This window comes from Gossypium raimondii, chromosome 11 (genome assembly GCF_025698545.1).
Source record: "Gossypium raimondii isolate GPD5lz chromosome 11, ASM2569854v1, whole genome shotgun sequence".
NCBI lineage: Eukaryota > Viridiplantae > Streptophyta > Magnoliopsida > Malvales > Malvaceae > Gossypium > Gossypium raimondii.
Genome location: NC_068575.1, coordinates 46,218,174 through 46,245,534, shown reverse-complemented (window position 1 = coordinate 46,245,534; position 27,361 = coordinate 46,218,174). Strand labels below are relative to the sequence as shown.

The 27,361-nt window shown below is 35.0% G+C and overlaps 6 protein-coding genes across 9 annotated transcripts; 3 read left to right on the top strand and 3 right to left on the bottom strand.

Moving 5' to 3' along the window:
* The first annotated feature begins 511 nt into the window (after nt 1-511).
* LOC105803587 (uncharacterized) lies at nt 512-5,727 on the top strand. The gene is made up of 5 exons (XM_012635840.2): nt 512-1,314; nt 1,391-1,455; nt 1,570-3,420; nt 4,323-4,452; nt 4,716-5,727. The coding sequence occupies exons 1-5, from the start codon at nt 1,158-1,160 to the stop codon at nt 5,429-5,431; spliced, it is 2,919 nt and encodes a 972-aa protein (XP_012491294.1). The 5' UTR covers nt 512-1,157; the 3' UTR covers nt 5,432-5,727.
* Nucleotides 5,728-6,029: 302 nt separating this feature from the next.
* Nucleotides 6,030-6,809, bottom strand: LOC105803588 (uncharacterized). The gene has a single exon (XM_012635841.2). The coding sequence runs from the start codon at nt 6,807-6,809 to the stop codon at nt 6,030-6,032; it is 780 nt and encodes a 259-aa protein (XP_012491295.1).
* A 1,203-nt stretch (nt 6,810-8,012) lies between these two features.
* On the bottom strand, nt 8,013-8,510 carry LOC105801013 (uncharacterized). The gene has a single exon (XM_012632361.1). It carries the CDS (start codon nt 8,508-8,510, stop codon nt 8,013-8,015), a length of 498 nt encoding a protein of 165 aa, XP_012487815.1.
* A 1,820-nt stretch (nt 8,511-10,330) lies between these two features.
* LOC105803591 (plastidic glucose transporter 4) lies at nt 10,331-17,329 on the top strand. Of its 4 annotated transcripts, none has more exons than XM_012635845.2 (14): nt 10,331-10,596; nt 10,740-10,999; nt 11,765-11,879; nt 12,326-12,393; nt 12,806-12,938; nt 13,024-13,123; nt 13,213-13,325; nt 14,221-14,314; nt 14,426-14,579; nt 15,212-15,358; nt 15,522-15,595; nt 15,982-16,070; nt 16,199-16,313; nt 16,609-17,329. In XM_012635845.2, exons 2-14 carry the CDS (start codon nt 10,741-10,743, stop codon nt 16,789-16,791), a joined length of 1,644 nt encoding a protein of 547 aa, XP_012491299.1. In that variant the 5' UTR covers nt 10,331-10,596; nt 10,740; the 3' UTR covers nt 16,792-17,329. The 4 variants fall into 4 exon arrangements, with proteins under 4 accessions (XP_012491299.1, XP_012491298.1, XP_012491297.1 ...); XM_012635844.2 differs by having other exon boundaries at nt 10,731-10,999; XM_012635843.2 differs by having other exon boundaries at nt 10,709-10,999.
* A 102-nt stretch (nt 17,330-17,431) lies between these two features.
* Nucleotides 17,432-19,969, bottom strand: LOC105803592 (uncharacterized). Its single transcript, XM_012635848.2, has 4 exons — nt 19,750-19,969; nt 18,758-18,818; nt 18,226-18,415; nt 17,432-17,720 (listed from the first exon to the last, which is right to left on the bottom strand). The coding sequence occupies exons 1-4, from the start codon at nt 19,870-19,872 to the stop codon at nt 17,678-17,680; spliced, it is 417 nt and encodes a 138-aa protein (XP_012491302.1). The 5' UTR covers nt 19,873-19,969; the 3' UTR covers nt 17,432-17,677.
* A 713-nt stretch (nt 19,970-20,682) lies between these two features.
* LOC105803589 (chloroplastic group IIA intron splicing facilitator CRS1, chloroplastic) lies at nt 20,683-26,868 on the top strand. The gene is made up of 8 exons (XM_052624163.1): nt 20,683-21,464; nt 21,833-22,280; nt 22,631-22,761; nt 23,976-24,326; nt 24,591-24,747; nt 24,908-25,200; nt 25,331-25,390; nt 25,684-26,868. Exons 1-8 carry the CDS (start codon nt 20,742-20,744, stop codon nt 25,723-25,725), a joined length of 2,205 nt encoding a protein of 734 aa, XP_052480123.1. The 5' UTR covers nt 20,683-20,741; the 3' UTR covers nt 25,726-26,868.
* The last annotated feature ends 493 nt before the right edge of the window (nt 26,869-27,361 follow it).

The window sequence follows — 27,361 nt, the reverse complement described above, 5'->3', positions numbered from 1 at the left end:
AAACAAATGATAGAATTTTATTTCGTGTAACTAATTTAAAACAGATTATATAAATTGCAGGTCATAGTTAAACTATATAAACAAAAAAATTAAAAAATTCAAACATTAATTAAACTTCGAATGAAAATAAAAATATTAAAATTTAACACATCTATTTTATAATGATAATTTTCAAGATTTAAAATTGAATAATTTAAATTAAAGTGAAAGTATAATTTATGATGAAGAGATTTTGTGAAAATCTAAGGTCAATCATCCAAATGAAAAGATTTTTACAAGAATGAAAAATTAATGATAAAAATAAAATATTATTGAATAAGGTTTGAAAAGGAAAACAAGTACTCAGATTGAAAAAGAAGGAAATGTTGACAATTCTTAAAAGGGTTAAAATGAATTGTTTTAAAAGTTGGAGGACAAAAAAAGTTATTTGCCTTATAAATAGTATTGGTAACTATGTATGTCTTTTTTTACTTAAAAAAACACTTTTTGTCGTTGGATTTGACAGACAAATTGACCACAAACCAGAAGGCCCCTTAGCAGTGCGCGTGAAACTGATCTGCAGCAGCGACCGCAGATTAGGCGCTTTCAGAGCTCTCTCTTTTCACTGCCGAATCCACACTTTGATCAGTTCCATCCAAAATCCCTTCCATTTCCTTGGTCTTTTCAAATCCAATAATCCACCCCCCTTTTCTATCCTATAATTCCTTCTCGTTTTTTTCTGAAACGAATCATTTTACCTTTGCGTCAAGACATGTAAATAGTAACACTAGAAAGCGAAAAAAAAACCTCCTCTTTTTCTCTGCTCATCTCTTTCCTGTCATTTTCTCGCTGCTCTTCTTTGGCACTCCATTATTGTACGGCCTTTTTTCCTGTTTTTTCTTCGTAGATTCCTCTTGTTCTTTGCTGCATTGCTCCTTTTTCGTCACTGTCGGACCCTTTTCATTGCTTTGTTAAACTTAATGGCTCTTTCCATTTCTCTTTGTTCTTCAGTAGGTTTAGCTTTTTCTTTAGTAGGTTGGATTTGGAATGGGGTTGGTTTTGATTGTTTGTCAAGATGATTAAAACATAAACTTTTTTTTTTCTGGTTGTTAGGTTTTTTTTTTGGATTTTTAATAATTTTCTGGGTATTTATTTTTTGAGTGTCGGTGGTAAGAAAAATGAATGAACAAACGGGGAAAACGCCGTCATCTCTGGCTATAACGGAGAAGAAGCCTCATAGGTCTGGTGGTTGTGTTGGCATTTTCTTTCAACTCTTTGATTGGAACAAAAGATTTGCGAAGAAGAAACTTTTCTCGAGAAAATTACTCCCTCCTAGTAAGTTTTTTTTTCTTTATCTTTTAAAAAGTTATATTTTTTAATTGAATTTATAACCACTGTCGTTGTTTCTCAGCTCGTACCAAAGCTTCAAAGAGCTTTGGAGGAGATGAAAAAATGCCCAAATCCAAGCTGCATTTGGTATGTTCTTGGAAATTTATTAGATTTTTTTTTGTGTATTTTAGTTCATAAGTTAGTCATTTATTTTGCTAACATAATGATGGAAAATTTGATGTTTATGATGGATTTTGGTAGATTGCTGATGAGAACAGTGGGGGTTTTCCAAATGTGAAGAAAAATGGGAAACACTTTAGTAGTGAAGTGGATCAAAAGCATGAAATGAAAGCTCCTGGTTTGATTGCTAGGCTAATGGGATTAGAATCCATGCCAGCTTTGAATAGAGATAAGTCTCATAAGAAGTCCAAGATTTTAGGTAGTAATCCTGATGCTAAAGATGAGAAAATTGTGATTTCTCAATGTGGGAACAGTGGGAAAGATTTGGATTTAGCTAAGGGTAGCTCGAAAATCGAGCCTCGACCTCAGAAGATTCAGAAAATAGGGCCATATGATAGACGGATGGTCACTAGATTTGGAGCTGAGGCGTTGCAAATTAAGAGTGTTCTGTTGCGATCGAAGAAGCATCATCATCATCATCATCAAAAGTTTGTTTCTCCGATTAAGAGTCCAAGGATTTCTTCTGCGCGCAATGCCTCTAGGACATCGAGGTTGATCGATGCAGCTGCAAAAATTTTGGAACCAGGGTTGCAAGCTACTAGTAGATCGAAATATACTCTTGCTTATCCGAGTCCTACTTCTTATTCAAGTAAGAATGAGGTTGTAACTGAGGCAATTGTTTCACCAGATATGTTGGAACAATCTGCTTGTAATGCTAGTGCTGGTAAGTCTTTGGTTGGCCCAACATCATGCAAGAACTGTGGCAATTTGCTCGATGTTGTGGAGTCTAGAGCAAAGTTGGAGGATCAGCAGTTTGTTTGTCTGTCCTCTGCGCCAAATTTTGTAGATGCTTCTTTGCATGGATTAGAAAAGAGTTGGCCAAGGTCTTCCCCGACCTTGTTCGATCAAGGGAAAGAGGTAACTTTTCAGAGAAGCCACGACCAACCATTATCTTTTACTGGTCAAGAAGAGGACATTGTTCAGTCTGGTAATGAACCTGATACATTTAGAAAAGACCCTAGAGCTCAAGCTCAATGGCATTCAACAAGTCAACCTGGCAAATTTCAAAAGAATGAAAAGTCTCCTGTTGGTTTCAAGCCGAGGAATCAAAGTCAGAATCATATATCGTTAGACAGGGATAGAATCCCGGCAAAGGCTAAACTAAGTACTCTTCGAAGTAGGAAAGCTGCTTCTGGTGCAAATGCTGTTGGTGGGGTCAAAGATTTTGTTGCCCTGAACAGAAGCTTAAGTAGTCACACCCGACATAGAGTGCCAGTCAAAGTGGATAGCTCTCCTGTTGACATCGAGAGAAAATCTTGCAGTGGCCAAGATGATTCCTTGTCTCAGTTAAGGTCTCCGGTAAGAAAGAGGAGAACACATATTGTTAATGGGCAAGCTGAAACTGAAGGTTTCATCAATCCAGCAATTGGAAAAGAAAGAAACAGTAAATGCAAACCGGTGACTAGACGAGAAATGGTACATGGAGCTTGTAGTGTAGATCAGACATGTTCTAAAAGCAGATCAACGTGCCGAGAAACTGGTAAGGGAGCCAAGGACAAAAATGATACAGATATTATTTCTTTCACATTCAGTTCTCCATTAAAGCAAAAGCACAGCATTTCCACAAAACTGAAGGATAAAAGAAAGGACCAAAATGAAAGCATTGCCCTCCAAAGAAGTGAAATGACGGAAAACAATTATGGAGAAACATCTTTGCCGAAGAACATGACACTAACAGGAGATGCTTTAAGTGTTCTTTTGGAACAAAAGTTGAAGGAATTGACCTCTCAAGAGGAGGATGAGCAGAAGACCGGCTGTACTCTACCAAAGAGATCCACTGCCATGATTCTGCAGGAGCTAATTTCTGCTTTAACTTCAGGGAAGGCTAACTCTCGGAATGGTCACCTTTTCAGTTCAGATATTGGTTCCAAGGTTGGTATTTATAGCTGAGGCAGTTAAATCTCCTTCCACTGGTTTATGTGGTTCTCGATGAAATGTATAATCTTTTCGAATTTGATGTTTTCTTGGTCACAACTTGCATTTTTATGTCTGTTACAGCGAAAAGTGCCTCAATAATTCTGGGGTAATGCATATTTCCAATAAAATGCATGTAAGAACCTCAGCAGTTATATTCCTTGAGCAGGATCAGTGTCCCCGATCCAGGGTATAATAACCCCACCCTGCGTAGGAAGAGCAAAAACAAAGTTGTCTTGTACTGATAGTTAAGATTTTGAAGGACCTTTTTCATGGTATTACATTTGGATAAATAAACTACCATGTTGCTCCTGAAGTGGTAAAATTAATTTAAGAATTAGCTTTGTCTTTATGAATTCGATTAATTGGAGTTTGTCAATTCCGCAATTTAACTCAAAACTGTCAATTCCGCAATTTAACTCAAAACTTCTCCTCATATTCAACCCATTTGAATTGAAGCAAGATTGGTGTAGCATATTTCCTCCATAAAAGAAGATTGATGTAGCATAGCTACAGTTGTTTCAGATTGACGGTCATTGACTTGAGTCCTTCCCTGTAATCTTTATGGATGTTCATATTTGATAGGTATCATGCAACTGTCAAAGAGTTTATATTGTATATGTCTAGTTTTTAATTTACTTGATAGACAATTATTCCAGAAATATGATGACCCCTAATTTTTTTGCAAATCTGTATATTTTATGTTGCTTTTACTCAAAATTTGAATAATTTTATTTTGGATATTAGTGTGTTTTTTATGCCTATCTGAAGCTTTTGTGTTTTGCTTGAGGGTTTGTGCATGTGATAGCAGCTATTGTTGCCATTTATATTTCTTTTTAAAATTTATTTTCTTGTCTTAGACTGAAGCAAAGGCTGAAGGGACTTTAGTCGGGTATACTAGCCATGGTGATCATTTTAGTCCTGGTTCTGTTCTTGAAGCTTCATTTTCGAATGATAGTTGTGTTTCCAGCAGCCTTGACGAAAGCTTAGGTAAGGAAAAAAACCAAATTCTAAGCCTTTAACGCACCCTTATATTTTTCGTTTGTCAAGAAATGTGTATGCTATTCAAGGAACTTGTTCGGTATCGTAGTAGTAGAAAATGCAGACTAATATGAGTTCATGCACTTCTTTGATTAGATCGGCTTGATAATTTATTTTCCATACCACCTTAATACTGTGTTTTTTCTGTTCCCCTCTACGAAAATCATAGATGATTCATGTTAGTGCCTTTTCATTTTTACCTCTTGGTCCAGGACATAGGTTACAACCAGATTCCATGGGTTACTTGTACAATGAACCACAACCAATGGAACCCGATGCGGATCTTCTGGATTCTGCAACTTCATTGGACAAAGTGACAAATGTTAGTGAGATAATCATCGATCTTGTCAACCGAATATTTGTTTTGATGCATGTTGTCAGTAACTTTGCTCTTGGATTATCCGATGACAAGCTTATCCATTGTAAGGAGGTTATCTTAAAAGCTGAACTGTTGTTCGGAAATTTGACTCCCTGGGATTTGGATGGGACAGATGATTTTTTCTTGGCACCCTATATACACGAAGAAGTTGAAACTCTTGTAGCTGCCATGCGGGTAGATTTTAAATCTGTTCTTGGTATTGAACAGATCAAAGAAAACTATCAGCTTAGAGGATTTCTTTTTGACTGTGCAATAGAGTGTATAGATTCCAAATACAGTCGTTATTGTAACTCCGGATTCAGAGCATGGGGAAGTCTTCCATATTGCATGAACTCAGGAAAGCTGATTCGAGATGTTGCAGATGAAGTTAGAAGGTGGACAAAACTGGCTGGGATGGTACCTGATGAACTAATAGAATGGGAGATGAGTTATTCACTTGGGAAATGGACAGATTTTGATATCGAGGCATACGAAACTGGTGCTGAAATGGGCTGGGATATTGTTCAAACTTTAGTTGATGAAATGGTAGACGACCTGGTTTCCTCTTGAATTGCATACATGCCGCATGATCTGTGAGTATCTTTTGTAAATCATGTTGACATGCTATCTCACTGAATTATATTTTCCATTTCTGATAAAAAAACAAGCTGGTAAATTTGTAAAAATGGGACCATGTTACTCTTTGACTTTTTCATTTCCCACGAATTATCTGTGTCCGAGTAACATTGGAGTATTGGAATATTGTATGAGCATTTGTACCTGTATAATCTTTCATCTTCAATGTAACTTTTAACTCCTGTAACAAATGATTAGCCTGAAGAACTACTCATTAATAGTTGCCTAAATTGGGAGGTAAAGATCCAAGATCCGTTCATTTAATGGTCTATTTGTTAAGGACTATTATGATTTGTGTTGTATTTTAGTAGCTTGCGAGCCTCAAGTATATATCTTATTTAATAATCCACAAAGAAATATCAGCAATATAATACCGAATAGAAAAGCTCTTCTTATATTTGCGCTCAACATGTAAACATAACAAACCAAGCAATGAAAGAATTTTTTTTAACCTCGAATCTCTCTAAAACGTGGAAACTAAGTACCGATAAACCTTGAAATTCAGAGCTTTTTTTCTTACTTCCTTTCTTCCCTACATTAATCTGGCTCTACTCTTCCCTCCCCTGTTTACGCCATTAATGGCGTTCAATTCTTCAATACTTGCATAACTCTTCCTCGCCATCGCCAACCGTGCCTTCTTCTTCTCCCCTGCATTTGCAGACTGACTCCCTTTCGAATTTGACCAATACTTTCCACTTGCAGGCGGTGTCAGTTCATTCCCGCCGGTAACCGGCGGCTTCCGGTTCTCTTTCCTTAACACGGCGGCAAAATCCGGCACTGATTGAGCCAAAAAAGAGGGCTCTTTACTAGAAACCCCTGAATTTGAACCGAACTTCACTTGTTTCTTCGTTGGGGTTCGCTTCATTTCAGTTTCTTCCCATTGTAGTTGCTTCGAATTCGAAAACACCCCATTCGCTTTCGACCAACTCTTTTCCGTTTTCGGCGGCGTCAATTCAACTCCACCGTTAACCGGCGGCTTCCTGTTTTCTTTTCGTAAAGCGGATGAAAAGTCAGGCACCGATTGAATCAAGACAGAGGACCTTTTCGTGGAAACCCCCGAATTTGAACTGAATTTCACTTGTTTCTTCACTGGGGCTTGTTTAACTTCCATTGCTTCCCATTCTTGTAGCTTCTCAAACTTCATTCTGAGCTTGCTTTCTCTCAAATCTGCATATGCTTGGTATCTGGGACCTCTTTCCATAACATGATTCAGTGAGTGAATGAGAGAAATAGGATCCAGGGAATAGAAAATTGGTTGAAACGAAGGATTTGAAAGATGGGTTTGGTGCAGAGAATCGATTGTGTCGGCCATTTTTGATGAACTTGAAGGTTTTTTTGCAGAAATGAAATGAAGAGAGATATTGAGTTTGCAACGGTCAAATAAAAAGAGAAAGAAGAAAAAGAAAGAGGATTTATTGATTGTAATGTTAAAGAGTCATTTTATTAACATGGTTTCCAACGTTCTGATTTTGACGTGGGTCCCAATTGGGGTTAGGGAATATTAATCAGCCACCTGTTGGTTTTTTCTTTTTTTCTTTTCTATAATGAATCATTTTCATTTATTTACAAGGACACGCATTTTAAGTTATTGACCCTTTCATTCTCCGCATAAAGGTTTTTGGTTGTTCAATCACGGGAAACAAGCAACCTACATCAAATGATATCATTTGATACTATCACCGTACAAAAGAACTCTCTGGCATAGTATGCAACTATAAAATCAAAGTTACCTGAAAAATGCCGTGGAACAAGATGTATGCGATGATAGTCTCCCGTGCTTCTTCAACCTACTAAATTTATACACCAAGCATGAGCAAAGTAAAACAAAACTAATTTATACACATTGTAATGATCATTAAGTAATAAGAATGAAAAATAAAAAGTCATCTTATTCAAAACTCCAATTATGAAATCTCCTCTCTCTCACTTCACACCTCGGAACGCGAGGAAATGTTCCTTTTTTTTAAGGTACTCCTGGGAACAGAACCAGTGGAGACGAGGTGTGGCCTGTAGCTCAGAGGATTAGAGCACGTGGCTACAAACCACGGTGTCAGGGGTTTGAATCCCTCCTTGTCCACAACTGGCCCAAAAGGGAAGGACCTTTCCCTCTGGGGGTAGGAAAATCATGATCGGGATAGCGGACCCAATGCTATGGAACTTGGGCGTGGGTCTTTCACCGAAATGGAGTGACCTTTTATTTATTATTTATTATATATTTACTTTTCTATTTTCTATTTATATATAGTATTACCGGCCAAAACAAAATAAAATTAATATATATTGATTTACCATGCATAATATTATTCCATCACATGATAATGGTCATTAGTGTTCAAACTAGTCACCACCATGCATAATATTATTCAATCAATCATAATAAACTCAAAAAAAAAAGTATCTGCTTCAAAAATAATAATAAGTCCTTAAGAATATGATGAAGATATTGAATATTAATAATAAATTTCTTAGCCAAAGTTTGCCAATTTTATTGTGATCTTATTCTTCTTTGATCCAACTATGGTGATCCAACTATACTAGGTAAGCGGGGTGAGGGTTCTTCATATTCATCCCATCCAGTGGCTTGGATTTCTTCTAGCGGAATCGAAAACCAATCAATCTCCTTAGTATTGTCTTTTTCTTCATTTTCATTATCTGTAAGGGACTTTATTTCCGAGAAAAGTTCAGGGTCAATTTTAGAATTCCAATCAATATTATCTATATACAAATCTGCTACGTTACTTGGTAACTTGTTCTCGCAAGGAAAACCATGATAAATTTCCCAAAATCTTTGTTTAGCTTCTTGGAAAGCTGTTAAACCAGCCGAATCATCCCATTCGAACACTTTGTCATTTTCATACAAGTTCTTTTTTGCTTCAACAAATCTTTCCCATGGCATTGCACCCACTTCTATGCAGAATTTTTTCTCCCATGTAGGCAATGGTTCGGGTTTGGGATGAGTGATTCTTTGTCTATAGTAACTTGATCGACGATTCCCTCTTTGACGATATGACATTTTTCTGTTAGAAAAAAATAAAATAAGACAAGTGAAAATAATGTTAGTAAAATATGAATGCCTTTGAAACATGTAGAATACTTTCCTTAAAGCTTTAATATGCCTCCAAGATGCAACAAAATCCAAGTAGAATTGTGAAAATGAAGATAAAAAAATCCTTTATATAAATACCATATAGATGCATCTTTTGTAAAATATAATGTATCTTTTAACGAGATACTCTTTCAGAGGGTTGTATTGTTTTATAAATTAACTTTATATAAGGTTATGTTTTTGCATGATAATCTTACGTGCAAAGTTACGTTTATACAATATTATTATTCATTAATTAATAAGTATAATATATTTTATTTTTACGATAATAAAAACATTTCAAATTATTTCACATTATAAATTTTTATTTTAGTTTTTTCATCATATTTACATTTCCAATATCATATTATATAATCAATTTGGCTGTCGATAGGTAAATAAATAAATTTTTAATCAAATTTTGTTTGTCATTATATTCAAATTTGAAGTTTTATATATATACATATTAATTTGACATAAAACATAGGTTTGAGGTCTTCGTCCTTTTATTGTTCAATTTTGTTTTGAGAAAGGAAGTGAGATTTTGCATCATTAATCCCAAATAGTTCGAATCTTTGTATGAAAGTAAGGAAGACGAGAGGATTATTCAAGTTTATTTTGAGAAAGGAAGTGAGACTTCGCATCATGGATTCCAAATAGTTCGAGTCTTTGTATGAAAGTAAGGAAGACAAGAGGATTGAACTCAAGCCTCTACTGGTGTTGCCCCTTTGCTCTCTCTTCCATTTGAAAGTATATATAATTTCGCCTTTGAATTTGTTTATTTGTACCTAGTTGGTCCTTAAATTTTTTTTATCTAGTTGGTCTGTGAACTTGTATTTTGTCAACTAGGTTGGTCCATTCACACCAACATCGTTAATTTATATTGATGTGACATTTTTAGTCAATCTGATTATAGCATATAACAACCTCTTAAAATGTAACGTGGCAAACATAATTTATATATATTTTAATTTATGTTTGTCACGTGGACCTTTGGGTAATATCACGTAAGCACAACTAACAATATTAGTGTTAAAGTACTAACTTAATTAATGGAATACAAGTTCAAGAATTAATTAGATCCAAAAAAAAAAAAGCCAACTAAATATAAATAAACAGATTCAAGGACCAAATATATATTAACTCTTATTTACAATATCACTTAGAGTCTTGTTGATTGATTTGGTGTTTCGTCCCGTATGCTCTTTTGTATGTGTGTTTATTTTTCCGTGTTTCATCTATGGAATTTCATGTTTGATTTTTTTAATTAAGTTCAATTTAAATAAAGAAAAGTTAGAAAAAACGTATAATATTATATATAAAATTTGATTATATGCAGTTTTATACATAATATTTTGATTTAATTTAATTTTTCATTAATTATCAAAATAAATATTTATATAATATAATTTTACGTTTATATATTGCATATATAAATATATTTATTCAACATACAAAATATAATGCATTTATTTCTTTAATTATATAAAATTGAATTAAAATTAAAATTTTACATATACATTTAAATCATAATTAAAGTTTGAAGTATATAATTACATAAAATAAAAGTTTAGTATTAAATTAGATATTAAATAAAAATATGTAGTTTTAATATTTATTCTAAAGTTAAATAAAAGAGAAAAAAAATACATAGACGGTCACCGAAGGAAGGGGCCCCACGTGCGCCAAAGCCGTCGCCAACGCAACTGAAAATCTAAATCCAAAATCCCTGCCACGTAATCACAGTTCAATGGAAACAAACAAACATCCACTGAACTCAGTTTCCATCTGCATTTTTTTCTTTTCTTCAATTTTTACACTTCGATTCTCTGGAATATAAATTCAAATTAATTTAGCTTTCTAGAAATGGAAAGGAAAAAAATGAAAAGTAAAAGAAAGAGAATAATAATCAATTGAATTTTCCACCAAATTTGTTCGACGGATTTTTCCGAGGGTTTCCATCAGAATTCCACCATCCAAACAGAACTCAGAAACTGGCTCATCTTTGGATTCGGTAAATCTCATCCTCATTTCTCACTTATTCGGTTTTTTTTTATATTTATTTCTGGATTTAATGCTCTTCCTTTTCGCCTTTTCGGACTGTTTTTTACTTGTCGGTTGAACAGTCTTTATCGTTTGGTGAATTAGCTAATTCAGAATGCAGGCATCAACACATTTAATCAAAGGAAATTTAGAGGTTAAGATTTCAAAACGGAGAGATCTGCCTTGTTTTCGTGAATTTAAGGAAAGGAAGTCAACTTTGACTCGTAATCTTTGCATCCGAAGGGGTTCTATTTGCAGTGGTTTAACCTCTGGTGCCGTTTCAATGGGAGCTGAGCTCGCACGTGCTAGAGATAATGTTGAAACCGTCGCTCGCTCTTTGATCAAATTTCGATCTGTCAAAGCTCAAGCTTCAGGTTTCTTTCTCTCTTTTTTATAATGTTATTAATCACATATTTAGAATATTCTAATTTGCTCCCGAGAATTCCCCACATTTTAAAAAATGTTATTAATCACATATTCAAAATATTTTATGCATATGAAAAATGAACTTTGGACGCAAGTTTGGTCCTTATTTGAGCAACCCCTAAAAGGTTTGGCTCCCCTTTGAGTATTTAGCCAAATTTTAACTTTGACATTTTTGGAGTATAACTTTGTTTTGCATCAAAAAGTGCTTGGTGATTCGGAACATAAAATTGAAGTCGCAAAAACAATGGCCAAAGCAAAGCCAAAGTGAATTTTGTTTCTTTTGCTGGTGATGAGTAAATCGTACAAATTTTTATTTCATGAGGTTGGAGGTGGCCATATATTTTCTATAGCACCATGAAGATGGTGTAGGCCTGTAGGGGATAGCTAGTTAGATTTTTTTATCTTGCAGATGTATTAACTGACTTGTTCTTATGTCCAAAGCTATTCTTTCCACTAAAATACATTAATCTGTGCTTGGTTATGTTGGTATTGATGGATGTATACTAGTTAGATGCTTCCTGCTAGATATGATTAACTGGCGTGTTTGTCTGTTGTTGGAAGAAGACGTACTGTACTTCCTATTAAAATTTATCTCCCATGCATGGGTCATTTTCTATGCATCTGAGACTCTTTATAATAATTGCAAAAGAAGTTAGTCTTTACAATTGCTTCTCTGCATCTGTACAAATGTCAAATGGAACACTAAACTGCAGGTGGAGATGTTGAGGATTTGGCACCAATCAACCCTCATGAGACATCTACTGGGACGGTTTTACCATTTGTTGGCGTTGCTTGCTTGGGAGCTATATTATTTGGTTACCATCTAGGGTATGTTCCAGTTAAATTGAGAAGGAACATCCTCTTTTTTCTTTTGGGTTCTAAACTTGTCATTTTACTGTTGTTAGCATCTAAGTGATATACTTCAGCAATCTGTGCTGTGGAGACATATAGTATGCTCTCCAGTAATATCAAAGCTTCACAGAGGTTGATTATGGTTTATTTATGCGAGTCCCAAAAACTCTGTGGTGCCTGCAATGATGGATGGTTGTGAATGTTCCAGTATTTTGTAAATATTTGAACACTGCAGTTGACTCCTTCCATTGGTTATATTCTAGAAAATAATACTTGTACTGGAATTTAAGCAAAGAATTCATAATCAATATTTTGGCAGGTGGCCCGCTACATTTTTTATGCTTATATGTTTGTGGATTTGTGCATGGCTTTTGATAATGCTACACTTGTGTAATCTTGCCCCTTTGTTTTTCTTTCTACAGGGTGGTAAATGGTGCTCTTGATTATCTATCTAAGGATCTGGGAATTGCTCAAAATGCTGTCATGCAAGGCATGCATCATGATCTTTAGTTACCATGCTTCAATCTCTGCTTTCTTTTCCGTTACATTTCTTTGTTGTTGTTGGTTGTTTTTTTTTTTCCTGAAATATTTTACGTGTGTATTCTGGTGTCTGATAAGTCAAATTCCCATAGCACATTTAGTGCCGAAGATCATTTAGTGAAATTTAAGTGAAATAAAGGTCATTCAACTAACGCATTCCATCCATCTCTTCTGGTGTCCTTTGTTTATAACAGTGAAGTGGCTTCACATGTAATCATTCATGCAATGTCACAAGTTGTTGGCTTGCTGTTTTTCCCTCTTCTTTTCACTTTTGATTATTTTGATTATATGCCTACTCTTTAAGTTGTCCAACTTTTGTAATGACCAACTAGCATATAATGCTGTTACGTTAATTTGGATAGGATGGGTTGTCAGCACCCTCCTTGCTGCTGCTGCAGTTGGTTCATTTACTGGAGGAGCACTGGCAGATAAGTTTGGCCGGACAAGGACTTTTCAATTAGATGCCATTCCACTAATCATTGGAGCAGTTCTTACGTTCGTGTCATTTCATTAACTATTAGCTTCTTAACTCTCACAACTTTGCTGCAAACTAATATTTCAAAATGACGTGAATGTTCAGTGCTATAGCACAGAATGTCCAGACTATGATAATTGGCCGCTTACTGGCTGGTATAGGTATTGGTATAACATCTGCTATTGTGCCACTTTACATATCTGAGGTAACATTTTCTGATCTTTATTGTTTGCTTAATTGCTTTGATTTTCTAGCTTTCTGGAAACAGCTGCTTACATTCTTTCTATTTGTCAGATCTCACCAACTGATATCCGTGGTGCACTTGGATCTGTAAACCAACTTTTTATATGTATTGGGATTCTTGCAGCATTGGTGGCTGGATTACCTTTATCACGGAGCCCAGTATGGTATATTATCCTAGCACTTCTATAACATGTTTGCTATGAACATATCGTCATTTGGCATTTGCTATGTTAAATTGTTTCTTTCACTATATGTCTAAAAACTGCTGAGCATGCAATATCATGTGCATCCTGAGAGATTGCCTCTTCTAACTTTTATTAAGAATTTTAGTGAAGTGTCTAAAATCCGTGCTTCAATTTGGTACAAATGCAGAGACACTTGAAAGTTCTTTCTTTTACATAACCATATTTGGTTGTAAATTTTCCCTTTCTAGTCTTGAATACCTTTCTCCCTATCATTTGCACCTGTTGATGGAAAATTATGGAGGATTTACTTGCTTTGCTGCATTTATATATATATGTATATATATATTAAATTTGTTTCCTTCGTACGTTTTGTTGGTGCAAAGGCATGATGCCTGACCAATAAGTCATGGGTGGAAAGGATAAAAAGTAATATTTCTTTTGGTAATCTGGTAAAAGGAAAAAAAAAACACAATGGTGTAATATGATTCATGTGGTCTATGGTGTGGGATTAGGCTTCTTCGTCTTCCATCATTTACTGTCATTATACCATAATAGTTGTGCGACCCTGAGCATTTGTATGCATACCTCAAAACTGCTTGGCCCAAATCCCCCTTCCCCAAAAAAGTTGTAATAAAAGAAAGCTCCATCCTACTAGTTGGAATGTCTAGTTTTTTCATATTCTTTCCGATCAATCTTTATTTTCTATCTGTTTCTGTCTTCATGAGGTTGAGTTAATAGGTCAACGTAATGCCTTCATCACTATATGCATTAATTTTATGTATTATGTGCATTGGATTTCTTTTGCAATTAAAATTTGTGTCTGCTTAAGCATTTACCATAACTGTTTTGATCTTTTTTAGTTATTTTCCTATAGGTGGAGGGGAATGTTTGGTCTTGCTGTTATCCCTTCAATTTTATTGGCTCTAGGAATGACATATTCCCCAGAAAGTCCTCGGTGGCTGTTCCAGGTTTCTTATTGGGCTATTCAGTCTATTTTAGAATTTTGTTCATCTCACATTGATATCTATATATATTTTTATAATATCGACTATTATTGATTAAATACATCAACTTTGCAGCAAGGGAAAATTTCTGAAGCAGAAAAATCTATAGGAACACTATATGGGAAAGAAAGAGTTCCTGAGGTTATGTATGAGTTAAGGACTGCAGGTCAGGGTTCTACAGAACCAGAGGCAGGATGGATTGATCTATTTAGTAAGCGATACTGGAAAGGTATGCGTGAATATTGAAAGCTAACTGTAACTGAATATCGAATATTTGTAGTGCTATAAGGCCCATAGATAACTATGTCCCTAATAGTATTGCTAATGGACACTACCAGTAGGATCAGATGGTAATCTCTGAAAATTATAGTATTTCATTTTAAAAATATTGTAGCACATAAAAAATGAACTTGAAGGGTCTATGTTCTCAAAACATACTGGCAATTAGTATACTCTTTGTTTCTGAAGAGTTGTTACAGCACCAGTCAATCTAGTTCTTTTTGGTTACTGAATGATGATGAATAATTAATGTTAAGGCTTGGGTTTTGTTTAAAACTTTATTGAAAAATAATAGATTTTGTTCAATCACCATCACCACTTTCCTTGCCTTACCATAGTTTTGTCTTAATGCCTTAATGGGCTTAGGTTCTGTTTAATCATCATCACCACCTTCCTTGTCCTACCGTAGTGTTGTCTTAATGCCGTGATAAGGGCTGAGGAGGTAATATAATTCCTTTTATTTGAACCTTATGTCTTCTTAAATTGAAATAGTATGGATTTCTTCTGGTTATTGAATCACAGCTCATATACTTTCTATTTTATCATGGTAATTTTCATTCTCAACTTTATTTCCTGCTGCAGTTGTGAGTGTTGGCGCTGCACTTTTCTTCTTCCAACAGTTTGCTGGGATAAATGCTGTAGTTTATTATTCTACAGCTGTCTTTCGTAGTGCTGGAATTGCATCTGATGTTGCCGCAAGTGCTCTTGTTGGTGCATCAAATGTCTTTGGTAAGTCTTTTAACATTTTAAAAAGCATATGTTCTTTGGGGGAGGGGGGACCGACGTTCATGTAGGACATTTAATGTATGTCACTTCGACTCTTTATTCTCTTGAAGTACCCATGTTTGACACCTCTATTTAAAACATATCTGGACATGTGAAATTCTTGCAGGCACAGTTATTGCATCCTCTCTGATGGACAGACAAGGAAGGAAAAGTCTTCTAATCACAAGTTTTTCTGGAATGGTAGGCTTTTCATTTTTTTGTAAAGGTTCATTCTTTCAAATCGGAGAGTATGGGTTCTATTGTTAAACTCTTAAATTGCTTATGGTTCTTTTTCTTCTACATTATAACCAAGTTTCTTAAACTGCAATTAATTTTACCTTGATGTAATCAAGTTTTGGGCTAGAGATCCTAGCACACAGTGTTGTTATTATTGATGTTGTTTCTGCCAATATTGATGGCATTAAAGTTTAAAACATGATGGGGATATTAATTTGGTTGAGATGAAATGTGAAGCTCACAATTACAAAATGATATGATGCATGGTTTTCTCATCAGATTCTCTTATAACTAACAAATCTTTTCTTTTTTCCTTGTCATGTTCTTCGGTTTCCATTTGGCTTGTGAAGGGTGCTTCAATGTTGCTGCTTTCATTGTCATTCACTTGGAAGGTTCTTGCCCCCTACTCTGGCATTCTAGCCGTTGTTGGGACTGTTCTGTGAGTTAACACCTTTTCTTGCAATTAATGAATCTCCTCAAAGCTTCTAATTGTTTTGATACCTCCAATCATTGTTGCCTCCAAATGACCAGCGAGAATTAAAGCTGGCTTCCTTTTCTTTTACACAGTTATGTCTTATCGTTTTCACTTGGCGCTGGTCCTGTGCCTGCTCTTCTTCTTCCGGAAATATTTGCTTCCAGAATTAGAGCAAAAGCAGTGGCTTTATCGCTTTGCATGCATTGGGTAAGTTGCGATAAAAAATTGGCCCAAACATTTTGATACATATGTACATTGGCATGTATATCCCTGCAAGCAAATTCACATATAGATACTTTGATATGAGACGATAATCATAATGTGACAATGGTTCTTTCTAAATATGACTTTCTCCATTGCATAGATTTCCTTTAAAAGAACATGATATGAAATTTTTTGCCGATTTTATCTAGTATTCTTGATGTTATGGCTGCATTCATCTTTCAATTGGGTATTTCTCGCTTTCATGTTGGAACCTTTTTTTTATTTTCTGCTGTAACAGATATCAAACTTTGTCATCGGCCTGTATTTCCTGAGTGTTGTGGACAAGTTTGGAATCAGTGTAGTGTATTTGGTATTCGCCGCCGTCTGTCTTCTTGCTGTCTTGTTTATGGCTGGTAATGTTGTAGAAACTAAGGGGAGATCATTGGAAGAAATTGAGCTTGCTCTTAATCCGACAACTTGATTCAGAGAATAATCTCCGCGACTTGTTAATGTTCATCCCATGAAGTGCAGTCACATGGATTGTTTCCGTTATCTTGGTAAGACTTTTTTTCCACAGATCTTTGGGTACGCTCTGATAGTAACCTGCATTGGTGTTCTAGGCTTCTAGCGCTTGGTAGAAGCTGTCTGAGATTTAGGAACAGGATTTTTCTTGGTTTGGTCTCTCAGTAATAAGAATATGCAAGCTTATGGTTTTGTTTTACAAAAAGTGGTATTGACTTGGGAATAAGAGAATGGGAAACCTGTTGGACTTTACCTCGTAAGGTTGATTATATAAATAAATTGAATTCAGATGCAAGCATATGTTATTTAGTTTCCTCCAAGAAATCGTCATTTCCAAGAAGTTGTCGAGATTAATTTTCCTGCTTTGTAAAATTTTCATCCCTTTTAATCTCATTTCAGCACTTGATTTCAGAAATGTTGGATATGAGTATGTAAATGTTCCATTTTGAAGTATTTTTTTTATGTAGTTGGAAAATTCTTGAAAGGTTATATCTCTATATTTTGAAGGTTGCTGCTCCTTGCAATTTTAAGCAATATAATACACATTGTAGCAACTTTTCAATAATCAAGAAAACACGTTCAAATCTTGAGATGGTTGATTCATTCTGAAATTAGACTTGATATATTTCTAGTTTGATTTTAACCTTTTACTTGAGTTAGAATAAAAGGATTTACTTGTGTTACGTTATCCTTTGTTTCATAGTCCTAGCGCTATTTACATTCATCAAATTAAGAATTTTCGGATGCACAACTAGCATATGCCTCAGAGGTGCCGTAATCCGAAAAGGAAATAAGAGTCGCAACAATAATTACTCAAAGAAGCTGTACTTTCTTCAGAAATAAATCTACATGTTGGCTTTCCTTTCCCATCTTTCCTTTGTATCAAGCCTGTGAACAAACCATAACATATTGTTAATATACTAGACAATATGTCAAATGGAGTTATGTTATCCGTACTCAAGAATGAATTTTTGATATGGACATATGTCTGACACGAGTGTACTTAATTTACATTTTTTTATATATTTGATCATATCTCTATATTCATATCCATATCTGAATAAATATTGGATGCAGCGTCAAACGCGAGTATTTTTGAAAAATAATTCAGGTAAGGTAAATAGGATATAAGCACATCAGGTGGAGCAGCAATTCTTGCTTATGAATATATTTCTCTGCAATGTTGTCTAGATTCGGGGCCTAAATATCAGATATGATATGCATCCAACACGCTATGCTCAACTTTGAGTTTTTTCATATAATTGGAGGATCATACCCCTATACTCATGTTTGGAAAGTAGAAAGTTAAAAAGAATGTCCAGGTGACATAGCTTTTTGATTAATGAATGAGTTGATGCTAAGGATCAGTCTAAGGTGAAAGTTTGAAACATACCCCCAATGCAGTTTCTGCCGCTTTTTTGTTGCAAGTTGCACAACATCATTGTCTTGTAGTGTAAAGGGATTATCATCTTCACTATGGCTCTTTGAGTTTGGAACACTTTCATCTTCAACTTTGGTGTTTGAATCTGATTCTTGAGAACATGCAGAATTCATGTATTTGGCACAAAATCTTTTGGCTTGATCTATAATTAGAAGAAACAATTGCAGATGATGAGTTATTCAGGTATTCAGCATGAAAATTTTTGGTTTGATCTACGAATAGAACAAGAGATTATGGGTGATGAACCAAAAATCCAACAATAGAAAGTTATTGATTATAGTATACTATTTTTGTGATTACCGAACAGTCGAACACAAGTATGGATCTGAAACAGATATATTCAAAAAAATTTCAAGTTTTTCCATGCATTTACAGGGTTCTTAGAGACTATGTTCAGATATCCATTGAACATGGGTGTAGAATACAAATACTTCCAAGAAAAATGGAGACAAGCAACATGGATGATATAAACAACAACGGGTACCTTTTGGTTTCTTGTGAATCTTTGATTTCGCTTTTATTTGTAGACGCCTCCTGTGAAGCTCCTATTACATGCAATGTTCAGGTGGTTAGAAGTAATTTATGCAGTGGAAAAGAAAGATTAAGAGAATATCAGAGATAACTAATAAATGGAACATTCAAAAACCAGAAGACATCCTTCTATCCTAGATTACTCGGATTTGAGTGTGAGTGTCGAGTATGGATGAGTGTTCGATACGAATGTTTTAACTTTTTAAAAGCTTTTCCAAGTATTTAGGAAATTCTTAAAGGGTTATATCCTGGATATGTATCGGACATGAAAAGGAAGCAAACATATCCCAAAGCATATTAACTTTAAACAACATTGTCCATTCAACTCCTAAACAAACATACCAAATTAACAGGTTTTAAAGCCTATCAATGTCAAAGTTCTGTCATCATCTACAAGAAAAACGAAGAGTCAGAGCAATATAGCCATCATCTCAAGTAAGCCAAAGATTTCACTGCCCATCATCTAAATTCCATAAAAAGTTACAGGGACTTGAAAAGTAATCGTAATGCAATTCTATGGTTGCTTTTTATGGATTATCATTGCTATCTACAAAATTTACATTTATTACACCCGAAATCAAGATGAACTAAAAACGCATGACGTATCTGCCAAAGATGGTAAAAGGGTTGGGGACTCGTATAGCAATCGTAATGTAATATTAGGCACAATGGTCAAGGTTTTGCTTCTTTCCGCCACTGATATTCATTACCAATATTTACTGAAATACAATTCATCGCACCCGCAACAAATTAAGATAAGTTCGAAAGATTGAAAACGTGCCACTGCAATTTAAATCCATGAGAAGTGTCTAGGGTTCAGTTCCTTCAATCATAAACAAAACCCAAGATTTCACTACCCCTAATCTCGATTCCATTAAAAAAACAATCTGCTAAAAGATAAATGGTTGCTGCAAAATCATGTGAAAATCAATATTAAGAAATTACTTGGAATTTAGAAAGCTGTTGAGGAGTAACACCAACAGGCTTGAAGTTGGGTTGCAAAGAACCGGTAGAAGCGATCGCTGTTTCTCTTCTATTGTCTTCTTCTTCCTGCTTTTGATTTCCCATGTCTTCTCTCCTGCCTTTCCGCTATGCCCAACTATTAGAACCGCAAGGCGTTTGGGTTGAAACTCGGCTTGTCCAGGCCGGTTTTTGGACAAAATATATAATCTTCAATTCGGGCTGCTATACCACTAAACATGTTTTCCTCGCAAATTATGAAAAGTTATCTATCAAAAATTATAAAATTATCACTTAATAATTTAATTGTGTGATAATTTAAAAATATATTATGTCAATTTAATTTTTATTTTAAAATTTCTAACCTTCAATATTTACATATTGTATAATTTAAATTTTTTATACTTTTCTTTTAGTTGTGATTTTTCACCTAAAACACTAAAATTAAAAATAAAAATTCATCAACTAAATTTTATAGAAATTGTTTAAAATGTGGTGTTACCATAATCACTTTACTATATTAATCGTCAATGCCATATTAAGTTGAAAACATACCTTAGATTCAAGTCAATTTGATGATTAATTTTGGAGATCGAAGAAAACAACTATATGAATTTTGGTTCACATGATGCTTAAAGTTGTTTTATATAAAAAAATGAACTGTACTAGAGAGGGAGAAACTGTAGAAGAGAAAGGAAAAGAGAGTTTTCAGTTAGTATAAGCCATACAATAATGATTTTAATAGCCCAGTCACTTAAATAATAACATTTAAATAGTTTAGTAATCATTTTGTAACATTTTGAAGGTTAGTGATTAAAATACATTTTAATAGTTTAGTAATAATTTAGTGACCTTAACTCTTTATTTTATTTTATATATATTGAAATTCTAAAGATATAAAAAAACAGAACCAACGAACCAAAATACAGAGCTGTCCAAGTTCTGCTAACTTGTTATTGAATCACCATCCACCACTCATGTTCACCACTCTCTTAAAATCTCCCATTCCTTTCTCTTCTTCCTTCAACTCAACCCAAAACCCTTCCAAAACCCAGAAAGGAAATCACTCTTTCAACAAAAATTCCAAATTCTCAGTCTCAAAAACCCACAGGAATGGCCCCATTAAGATGCCAACACCTCCATGGATGAAGGGTCCTCTCCTTCTCCAACCCGATGAAGTGTTAAAACCCACTACTAAAAGGAGCTCAAACAACAATTCAAAGGCACCTGAAAAGGCATTGTTTGGAAAGGAAAGCGGGGTGAGAGGGAAGAAAGTGATGAAAAAGATCATCAGAGACGTGGAAAAGCTACAAGGGAATGGAGTTTTAGACGATAACCAGATTGGGAAATTTGAAGAATTTGAGATCGGGAATTGGTTGGAGGAGATTGGAAGTGATGGGGAAGTGAAAAAATTTGATAGGAAAATGCCGTGGGTGAGAGAAGAAGAGAAAGTTGTGTTTAGGAGGATGAAAAAGGAGAAAGTTTTGACACAGGCTGAGATTATTCTTGATAACGATTTGCTTGAGAGACTGAGAAAAAAGGCTATGAGGATGAGGAAATGGGTTAAGGTGATGAAAGCTGGTGTAACTCAGGCTGTTGTTGATGAGATAAGGTTGGTTTGGAGGAACAATGAGCTTGTTATGCTTAAATTTGGTGTTCCTTTGTGTAGAAATATGGATAGAGCAAGTGAAATTGTTGAGGTTTGTTTTTCTGCTAATTTCCTTTTGCATTTTATATAAGAAGTTTCAAGGATGTTTATTGTTAATCATGTTTTTGTATTTTTATGAATAAATTTATGCAGACAAATGATTTCAGGGTAGAATTCGTTTAAGAACTCTCATATTTGGCCTTCTAATTATTAAACTATAGAATTCAATTTCATAATATTTGGAATGTGTGATGAAAGGTTCCATGCTATTCTGTTCGTATACAAATTATATTGTTTTTGATGTTGTTGTTAAAGATTATAAATATTCATTTAACATTATTGTTTGTTAGGTCTAGAACATCAACACATTCAGGATTTAACTTTGTCGAAGTTTCTGACTGTTATATCGTTACATGACAGATGAAGACTGGGGGCTTGGTTGTATGGTGCAAGAAAGATGTTCTTGTTGTTTATAGAGGACAGAACCACTGGCTGACTTCAAATGGTCGAAGAGTATTCAATAACTTGGCCTCAGACAATAATACTACTATGTCTCAAGAAAAATCTAATGCAAGTACTTGGGGGAGAAGTTTGAATGGAGAAGACAGAGATGAGAATAATCAACCAGTAGTTGGATCACTGTATGAGAGGGAAACTGATAGATTATTGGATGGTTTAGGACCTCGCTTTATTGACTGGTGGATGCGAAAGCCATTACCAGTTGATGCTGACTTGCTTCCAGAAGTGGTTCCTGGCTTTAGGCCTCCAACAAGACTTTCTCCTCCTAAAACTAGACCAAAATTGACAGATGAGGAGTTGACAAATTTGAGGAAGCTCGCTCATCCTTTACCTTTTCACTTTGCTCTTGGTACCACCTTACCTATTATAAACTTATCGGCTAGAACTTACACACACATTTGCATGGCATACGTGCAGTACTTTAGGCTTGTGGCATATGCATGTAGTATCCTTACCATTTTAAGTAACTAAGGGACAGGGAAGTAATCTATTCTAGTCTAACTGAAAAATGTGCTTGTTAATTATTGAGAAATTATTTCAAGGGTAAATCTGCATTCAACATTAGTATTAACATGAAGAATTTGATGATCTAAATCTTGCATAACAAAACATATACTGGGGTATGCTTAGTCGCTTTGTGTTCCACTTGTGTTTGCAATTTTCAGAATTCTTGATACCGGTTTATTCTTCTTGCTGCAGGGAGGAATAGGAACCTTCAAGGCTTGGCTAATGCTATCTTGAAATTATGGGAAAAGAGTCTCATAGCAAAGATTGCTATAAAGTGGGGGGCACAAAATACTGACAATGAGCAAATGGCTAATGAGCTCAAGGTAAGCCTGTAATTCTTTTAAGTTGTTATGAACACATTGCGCTGAAATTTGCTCTGTTTATAACCATGGGCAGATCCTAGGTTTCTCGGACTTGGATGCGAGTGTCTGATACATGTGTGTCTGACATGGGCATTTTAAAAAATTTCCAAGTTTTTCTATTTATTTGGAGGGTTCTTGGAGAATCGTATCTTTATCCTCATGTTTGAATATGTACTAGCCATGGGTGTTAGACATGGGTACTTCAAAACAAATGAAGAGTCGGAGAAACATAGGGTAGTTCTGTTTTTATTTTGTCAAGAAGCATCATATATGACATATCTAAGTTGTATCAGGCTTGTATAAATGTCTAAACTAAGGGAACAGCATGAGACACCTCGTTGTGAGCATTACACTTAACTCGATTTAAGGAAAAAATTATCTTGAAGTATCCATGTTCTACGCATGTGTCCAACACATAGATATAAGGATATGACCTTCAAGGCCCTCCAAATACATGGAAAAACTTAATAATCAGACCATACCTGTGTTAGAATATACTCATCTGTCACTCCTACCTGGGGCAGGCAGGTACCTTTCCCCCCTTCAAAATTTCTAAGTATTCTAAATACTATCAAGTAAAAAAAGGAAAAATTATGTTTGCTCCCCTTAAATTTAAGTAATTTGAAATATTTTACATTATCATTTTAAAACAAAGTAAAATTATCTTTTTTTTGAAAAATAATTGATTTCATTTGTAGAATTTGTTTGATATAACTAATTTGGTAACACTTTTATGTTAAATCCATTCATTATTATTAGCTTGATTCTCTCTATTAATCTTTTCAATCAATTAAATGAATACATTTTACTAATAATTGTGTTAAGCATTTTTATTCTATAGTTAAGAAGGTAAAAAATAAAGAAATTAAATAATTATGGTATGTAATCCAAATTGAGTATTTAATTTATTTTTCTGTTTTCTAAATATTAATTTGGGTTGGGTCAAACTATTCGGAATTTGAAAAGACCTTGTTCGAAGTTGGTCCAGCTCCCAAATCAATATTTCCGGCTTCAACCTTGCTCATACTCTAGTCCGACTAACTTAGTTCAGAAGGATCACTGCGTAGCCTACCAAGCCTGGAATTCTGTATACGTTTTTCCGCATGACATGCATGCGCGTTTATGATTATCAACAACTGTATATTTACTATGACTAATAAGTCTTGACTCTGCAGGATCTCACGGGGGGAGTTTTGTTACTAAGGAATAAGTTCCTTATAATATTCTACCGGGGGAAGGACTTCCTTCCTCAAGGTGTTGCTAATTCTGTAATGGAGAGAGAAATGGCACTCAGGAGATGCCAACTTATTGAAGAAGATGCTCGAGTCAAAGTAGCTGAAACCTTTCAGGTTGCTAATGAACCTTTGGCGAAGACTAGCACTGTAGGAACTTTAGCAGAATTTCAGGATATTCAGACCAAATATGGAGTCCTGGAAAAAGAAAATAATGAACTCGAAATTCAAATAGAAGCTCAAAAGGAAAACTTAGAGAGGGAATTGAGAAACCAAGAACGCAAACTTGCAATTGTAAGATCCCTTTCCAATTATATTTCTGTTTTTAAACCCATGTTAGAATCGGGTGTTAGTCTGACGAAGGTATGTTCAAATTTTTGTTAGATTTCCATGTATTTGGAGGGGATTTCCCTTCAAATATCCCTTCGCAAAACCATTTGTTTAGCATTGGTGTTGGCCAACATCATATCGTTTCAAACGCATCATTTTCCTGCGTATGATCATATTATATCCTTTGGACTGCCGTTTGTTGACACAATCTTAATTCTCTCTCTGCAGCTCAATGGAAAGATAGAGAAGTCGGCTACAAAGCTAGCAAAGTTGAATTCTTCATGGCAAACTGCTGAGCCAGATTTGGATCTCGAAACCATTACTGAAGAGGAGAGAGAATGCTTGCGGAAGATCGGACTGAAGCTAAGTAGTTGCTTATTTCTTGGTGAGGGAAAGACTGTGAAGCTCTCCTAGTTCCCAATCAATCCTTTATCTTGCAGATCCTTGGTTTTTCAAATTTTAGATAGCTTTTCTGCTGGTTTTCCTTCAGCATCCTTGGCTGGATCTAAATATCTCTGTTTTGTTTTTGTTTTAATATGGTTCAGGTAGGCGTGGGGTCTTTAATGGCGTCATAGAAGGAGTACATCAACACTGGAAGCACAGAGAAGTTGTCAAGGTAATCACAATGCAGAGAGCGTTCCTACGAGTTATCTATACTGCAAAAATGCTAGTAGCGGAGAGTGGTGGGATTTTGGTTTCAGTGGAGAAGCTAAAAGAAGGTCATGCCATAATCATCTACCGAGGAAAAAACTATCGACGCCCTTCGAAGCTAATGACTGATCATCTCCTAACTAAGAGGGAAGCATTACAAAGGTCTATTGAATTACAGAGAATCGGAGTAAGCTCTTTGTTTTTGCTTGCTAATCACAACTTTTCTGTTCTTACCCTTTTGTTGAAAATTTCCACTTTATTCTGTTGTATATTTCTAGGCTTAACCATGATTTCTTTTCGGTGTTCTTGGTTAACAGTCATTGAAGTTTTTTGCATATCAGCGACGACAGGCAATCTTAGATTTGAAACTCAAACTGGTAAGAAAATAATATTTGTTCCTTTCTTTTGGTATAAACTATAAAGGAGGCCGTAGAGTGGGGGTAAGGGAAGGGATAGAAATGTCAGGATTTGAATCCAAACCTGCTTGATGCACCTCTAAATGATAACTGCATGAACCAACCTAGCTAAACTCTGGCTTCCAAACAAATTTTATTCTCACCAGTCATATGCCTATGTTTTCTTAAAATAGTTTGTGATACTCTCTAGACTCCATTAAAGCAAAGCTTATATATGTTTTCCTATTAGACTAACTGATTTATTGAAACTTTAGGCCAAGTTGGAGGAACAAGGAGTTGCTAGTCCACAAGGGTGATAAGCCACTGACTTATGTTCTATGGATCATGAGATCTTCTGGAAGTTCCCTCTTTAGTCAATCATCATATTATATGACTGTGGCTCATGGTATCTTGCAAACTGAAAATCTTGAAATCATGGAACTTTCTATTGCTAGGGTTTTGATTCAAGTTTACCATGTATACCGGCAAAAATAAGGAGTGAATTCTAGATGAGGCAGTTGCACGAGCCAAAAGAATGAGCGTCCCTTTGTGCATTGATGTCAGAACTGTATGGCAAGTTATCCAAGCTTTTGACTGCGATGTGGGGAAACTTAAATGAGATAGCTTATTACTTCTGCAAGTATGATTCAGACAGTTTAAGCTTGGGATGCTAGTTGCTACACATGAAAAACTGTGCTGAATGCCACTGTGATGATGACCTACAACATTATCCTGAATCCATGGCAGGAGTTCTTGAGCCCTGAATATCAGTCATGTATCCTTGAAGGTCACCCAACCAATAGGTTTTTCTTACCGGGTTAATGTCACCAAGTTATCCTTTGGGGCAACTATAACTGTTATGGACGAGCATGTGTAGATTTGCAGGTTTTGAATTGCATAGTTTGTGTTATAATGCCATGCTTGAGAGGACTGTATTCGGCCTTTTCTGATTTTCAGGTTCTCTAGCACATAAGCCCCCTTGATGGAAGCCACTAAGTCGTCATGACGGTATCATTTGCAGCAAACTATTTCAAAAGTTTTGAAACATGTCTAATTTGGGATGCCTTTAGTGCAAGAGTACAACGTCAACATTCAGTGGCATCAAATAGTGAGCAAGGAAAACAACAAAACACGGAGTTTAACAAACAATTGCAGGTACAGACCTCAAACATTTCGGCTATGGTCCTACTAGAAATGGGTGTATGAATTTCATACGGAACCAGTTGTTGATATGAAGAAAATTCCCATATTTATGATTTATTATTAGTCTTTGTTGCACATTCATGCTCTGTATATTTCTAACCATAACTGGGAATAATACTCCAAGCCTTAGCAGTTAGTCGAAGTTTCAGTCTCTAGTTTTAGTTGGAGGCTAGATTTGGGAAGTCTTGTATGTATATTTTCACATATTATAATCATGCTCTTAAAGTATCCTATCATATTTTAATTATTTTTTGATATTATATTTGAGTGGTAACTCAAATTATCAAGTTTGGTCAATACACATGCCGAGGACCCAAAACTTAGCCATTTTCTTCATCGCCGGCTCTTGGATTATGACTAAATTTTGATTATATCTTTTTAGTCAAGTTTAAGTTGCAATTTTTCTGCTCAGCTCTTAAATTAGGAAATTTCCTCTGGAGTTATAAGGTCCACCACTGGGTTGTAACTCGATTTTTGAAAATTCTAGTTAATTTCATTTGCGTTGGCTCGAGTCAGCTCAAATTTAATATTTTAAAAAATAATAAGACATTAAAAATACCTATGAATATATTTTTATAATATTATTTATTTACTAAAATAATAATTTGCTTTAGATGAACTTGTATTGTGAATGAAATTTTCTTATGATACAAGTGAATTAGGCTCATTAGGCTAAACTGTTAACCCAAATATCATTTAAAGTTTTTAAAACTAAATTAATAATTAATTGGTCGGGTTACTATTTGATCA

Bases quoted from the DNA above. Each gene is read 5' to 3' on its own strand.
- LOC105803587 (XM_012635840.2), top strand. From the start codon at position 1,158: ATGAATGAACAAACGGGGAAAACGCCGTCATCTCTGGCTATAACGGAG. The intron at 1,315-1,390 runs GTAAGTTTTTTT...GTTGTTTCTCAG, and splicing joins GAGAAAATTACTCCCTCCTA to CTCGTACCAAAGCTTCAAAG. The intron at 1,456-1,569 runs GTATGTTCTTGG...GGATTTTGGTAG, and splicing joins CCAAATCCAAGCTGCATTTG to ATTGCTGATGAGAACAGTGG.
- LOC105803588 (XM_012635841.2), bottom strand. From the start codon at position 6,809: ATGGCCGACACAATCGATTCTCTGCACCAAACCCATCTTTCAAATCCT.
- LOC105801013 (XM_012632361.1), bottom strand. From the start codon at position 8,510: ATGTCATATCGTCAAAGAGGGAATCGTCGATCAAGTTACTATAGACAA.
- LOC105803591 (XM_012635845.2), top strand. From the start codon at position 10,741: ATGCAGGCATCAACACATTTAATCAAAGGAAATTTAGAGGTTAAGATT. The intron at 13,326-14,220 runs GTATATTATCCT...ATTTTCCTATAG, and splicing joins TTATCACGGAGCCCAGTATG to GTGGAGGGGAATGTTTGGTC. The intron at 15,596-15,981 runs GTAGGCTTTTCA...TGGCTTGTGAAG, and splicing joins TCACAAGTTTTTCTGGAATG to GGTGCTTCAATGTTGCTGCT.
- LOC105803592 (XM_012635848.2), bottom strand. From the start codon at position 19,872: ATGGGAAATCAAAAGCAGGAAGAAGAAGACAATAGAAGAGAAACAGCG. The intron at 18,819-19,749 runs GTAATTTCTTAA...TGCATGTAATAG, and splicing joins AACAGCTTTCTAAATTCCAA to GAGCTTCACAGGAGGCGTCT. The intron at 17,721-18,225 runs GTATGTTTCAAA...GTTTGTTCACAG, and splicing joins CGGCAGAAACTGCATTGGGG to GCTTGATACAAAGGAAAGAT.
- LOC105803589 (XM_052624163.1), top strand. From the start codon at position 20,742: ATGTTCACCACTCTCTTAAAATCTCCCATTCCTTTCTCTTCTTCCTTC. The intron at 22,762-23,975 runs GTAAGCCTGTAA...TTGACTCTGCAG, and splicing joins AAATGGCTAATGAGCTCAAG to GATCTCACGGGGGGAGTTTT. The intron at 24,327-24,590 runs GTAAGATCCCTT...CTCTCTCTGCAG, and splicing joins AAGAACGCAAACTTGCAATT to CTCAATGGAAAGATAGAGAA.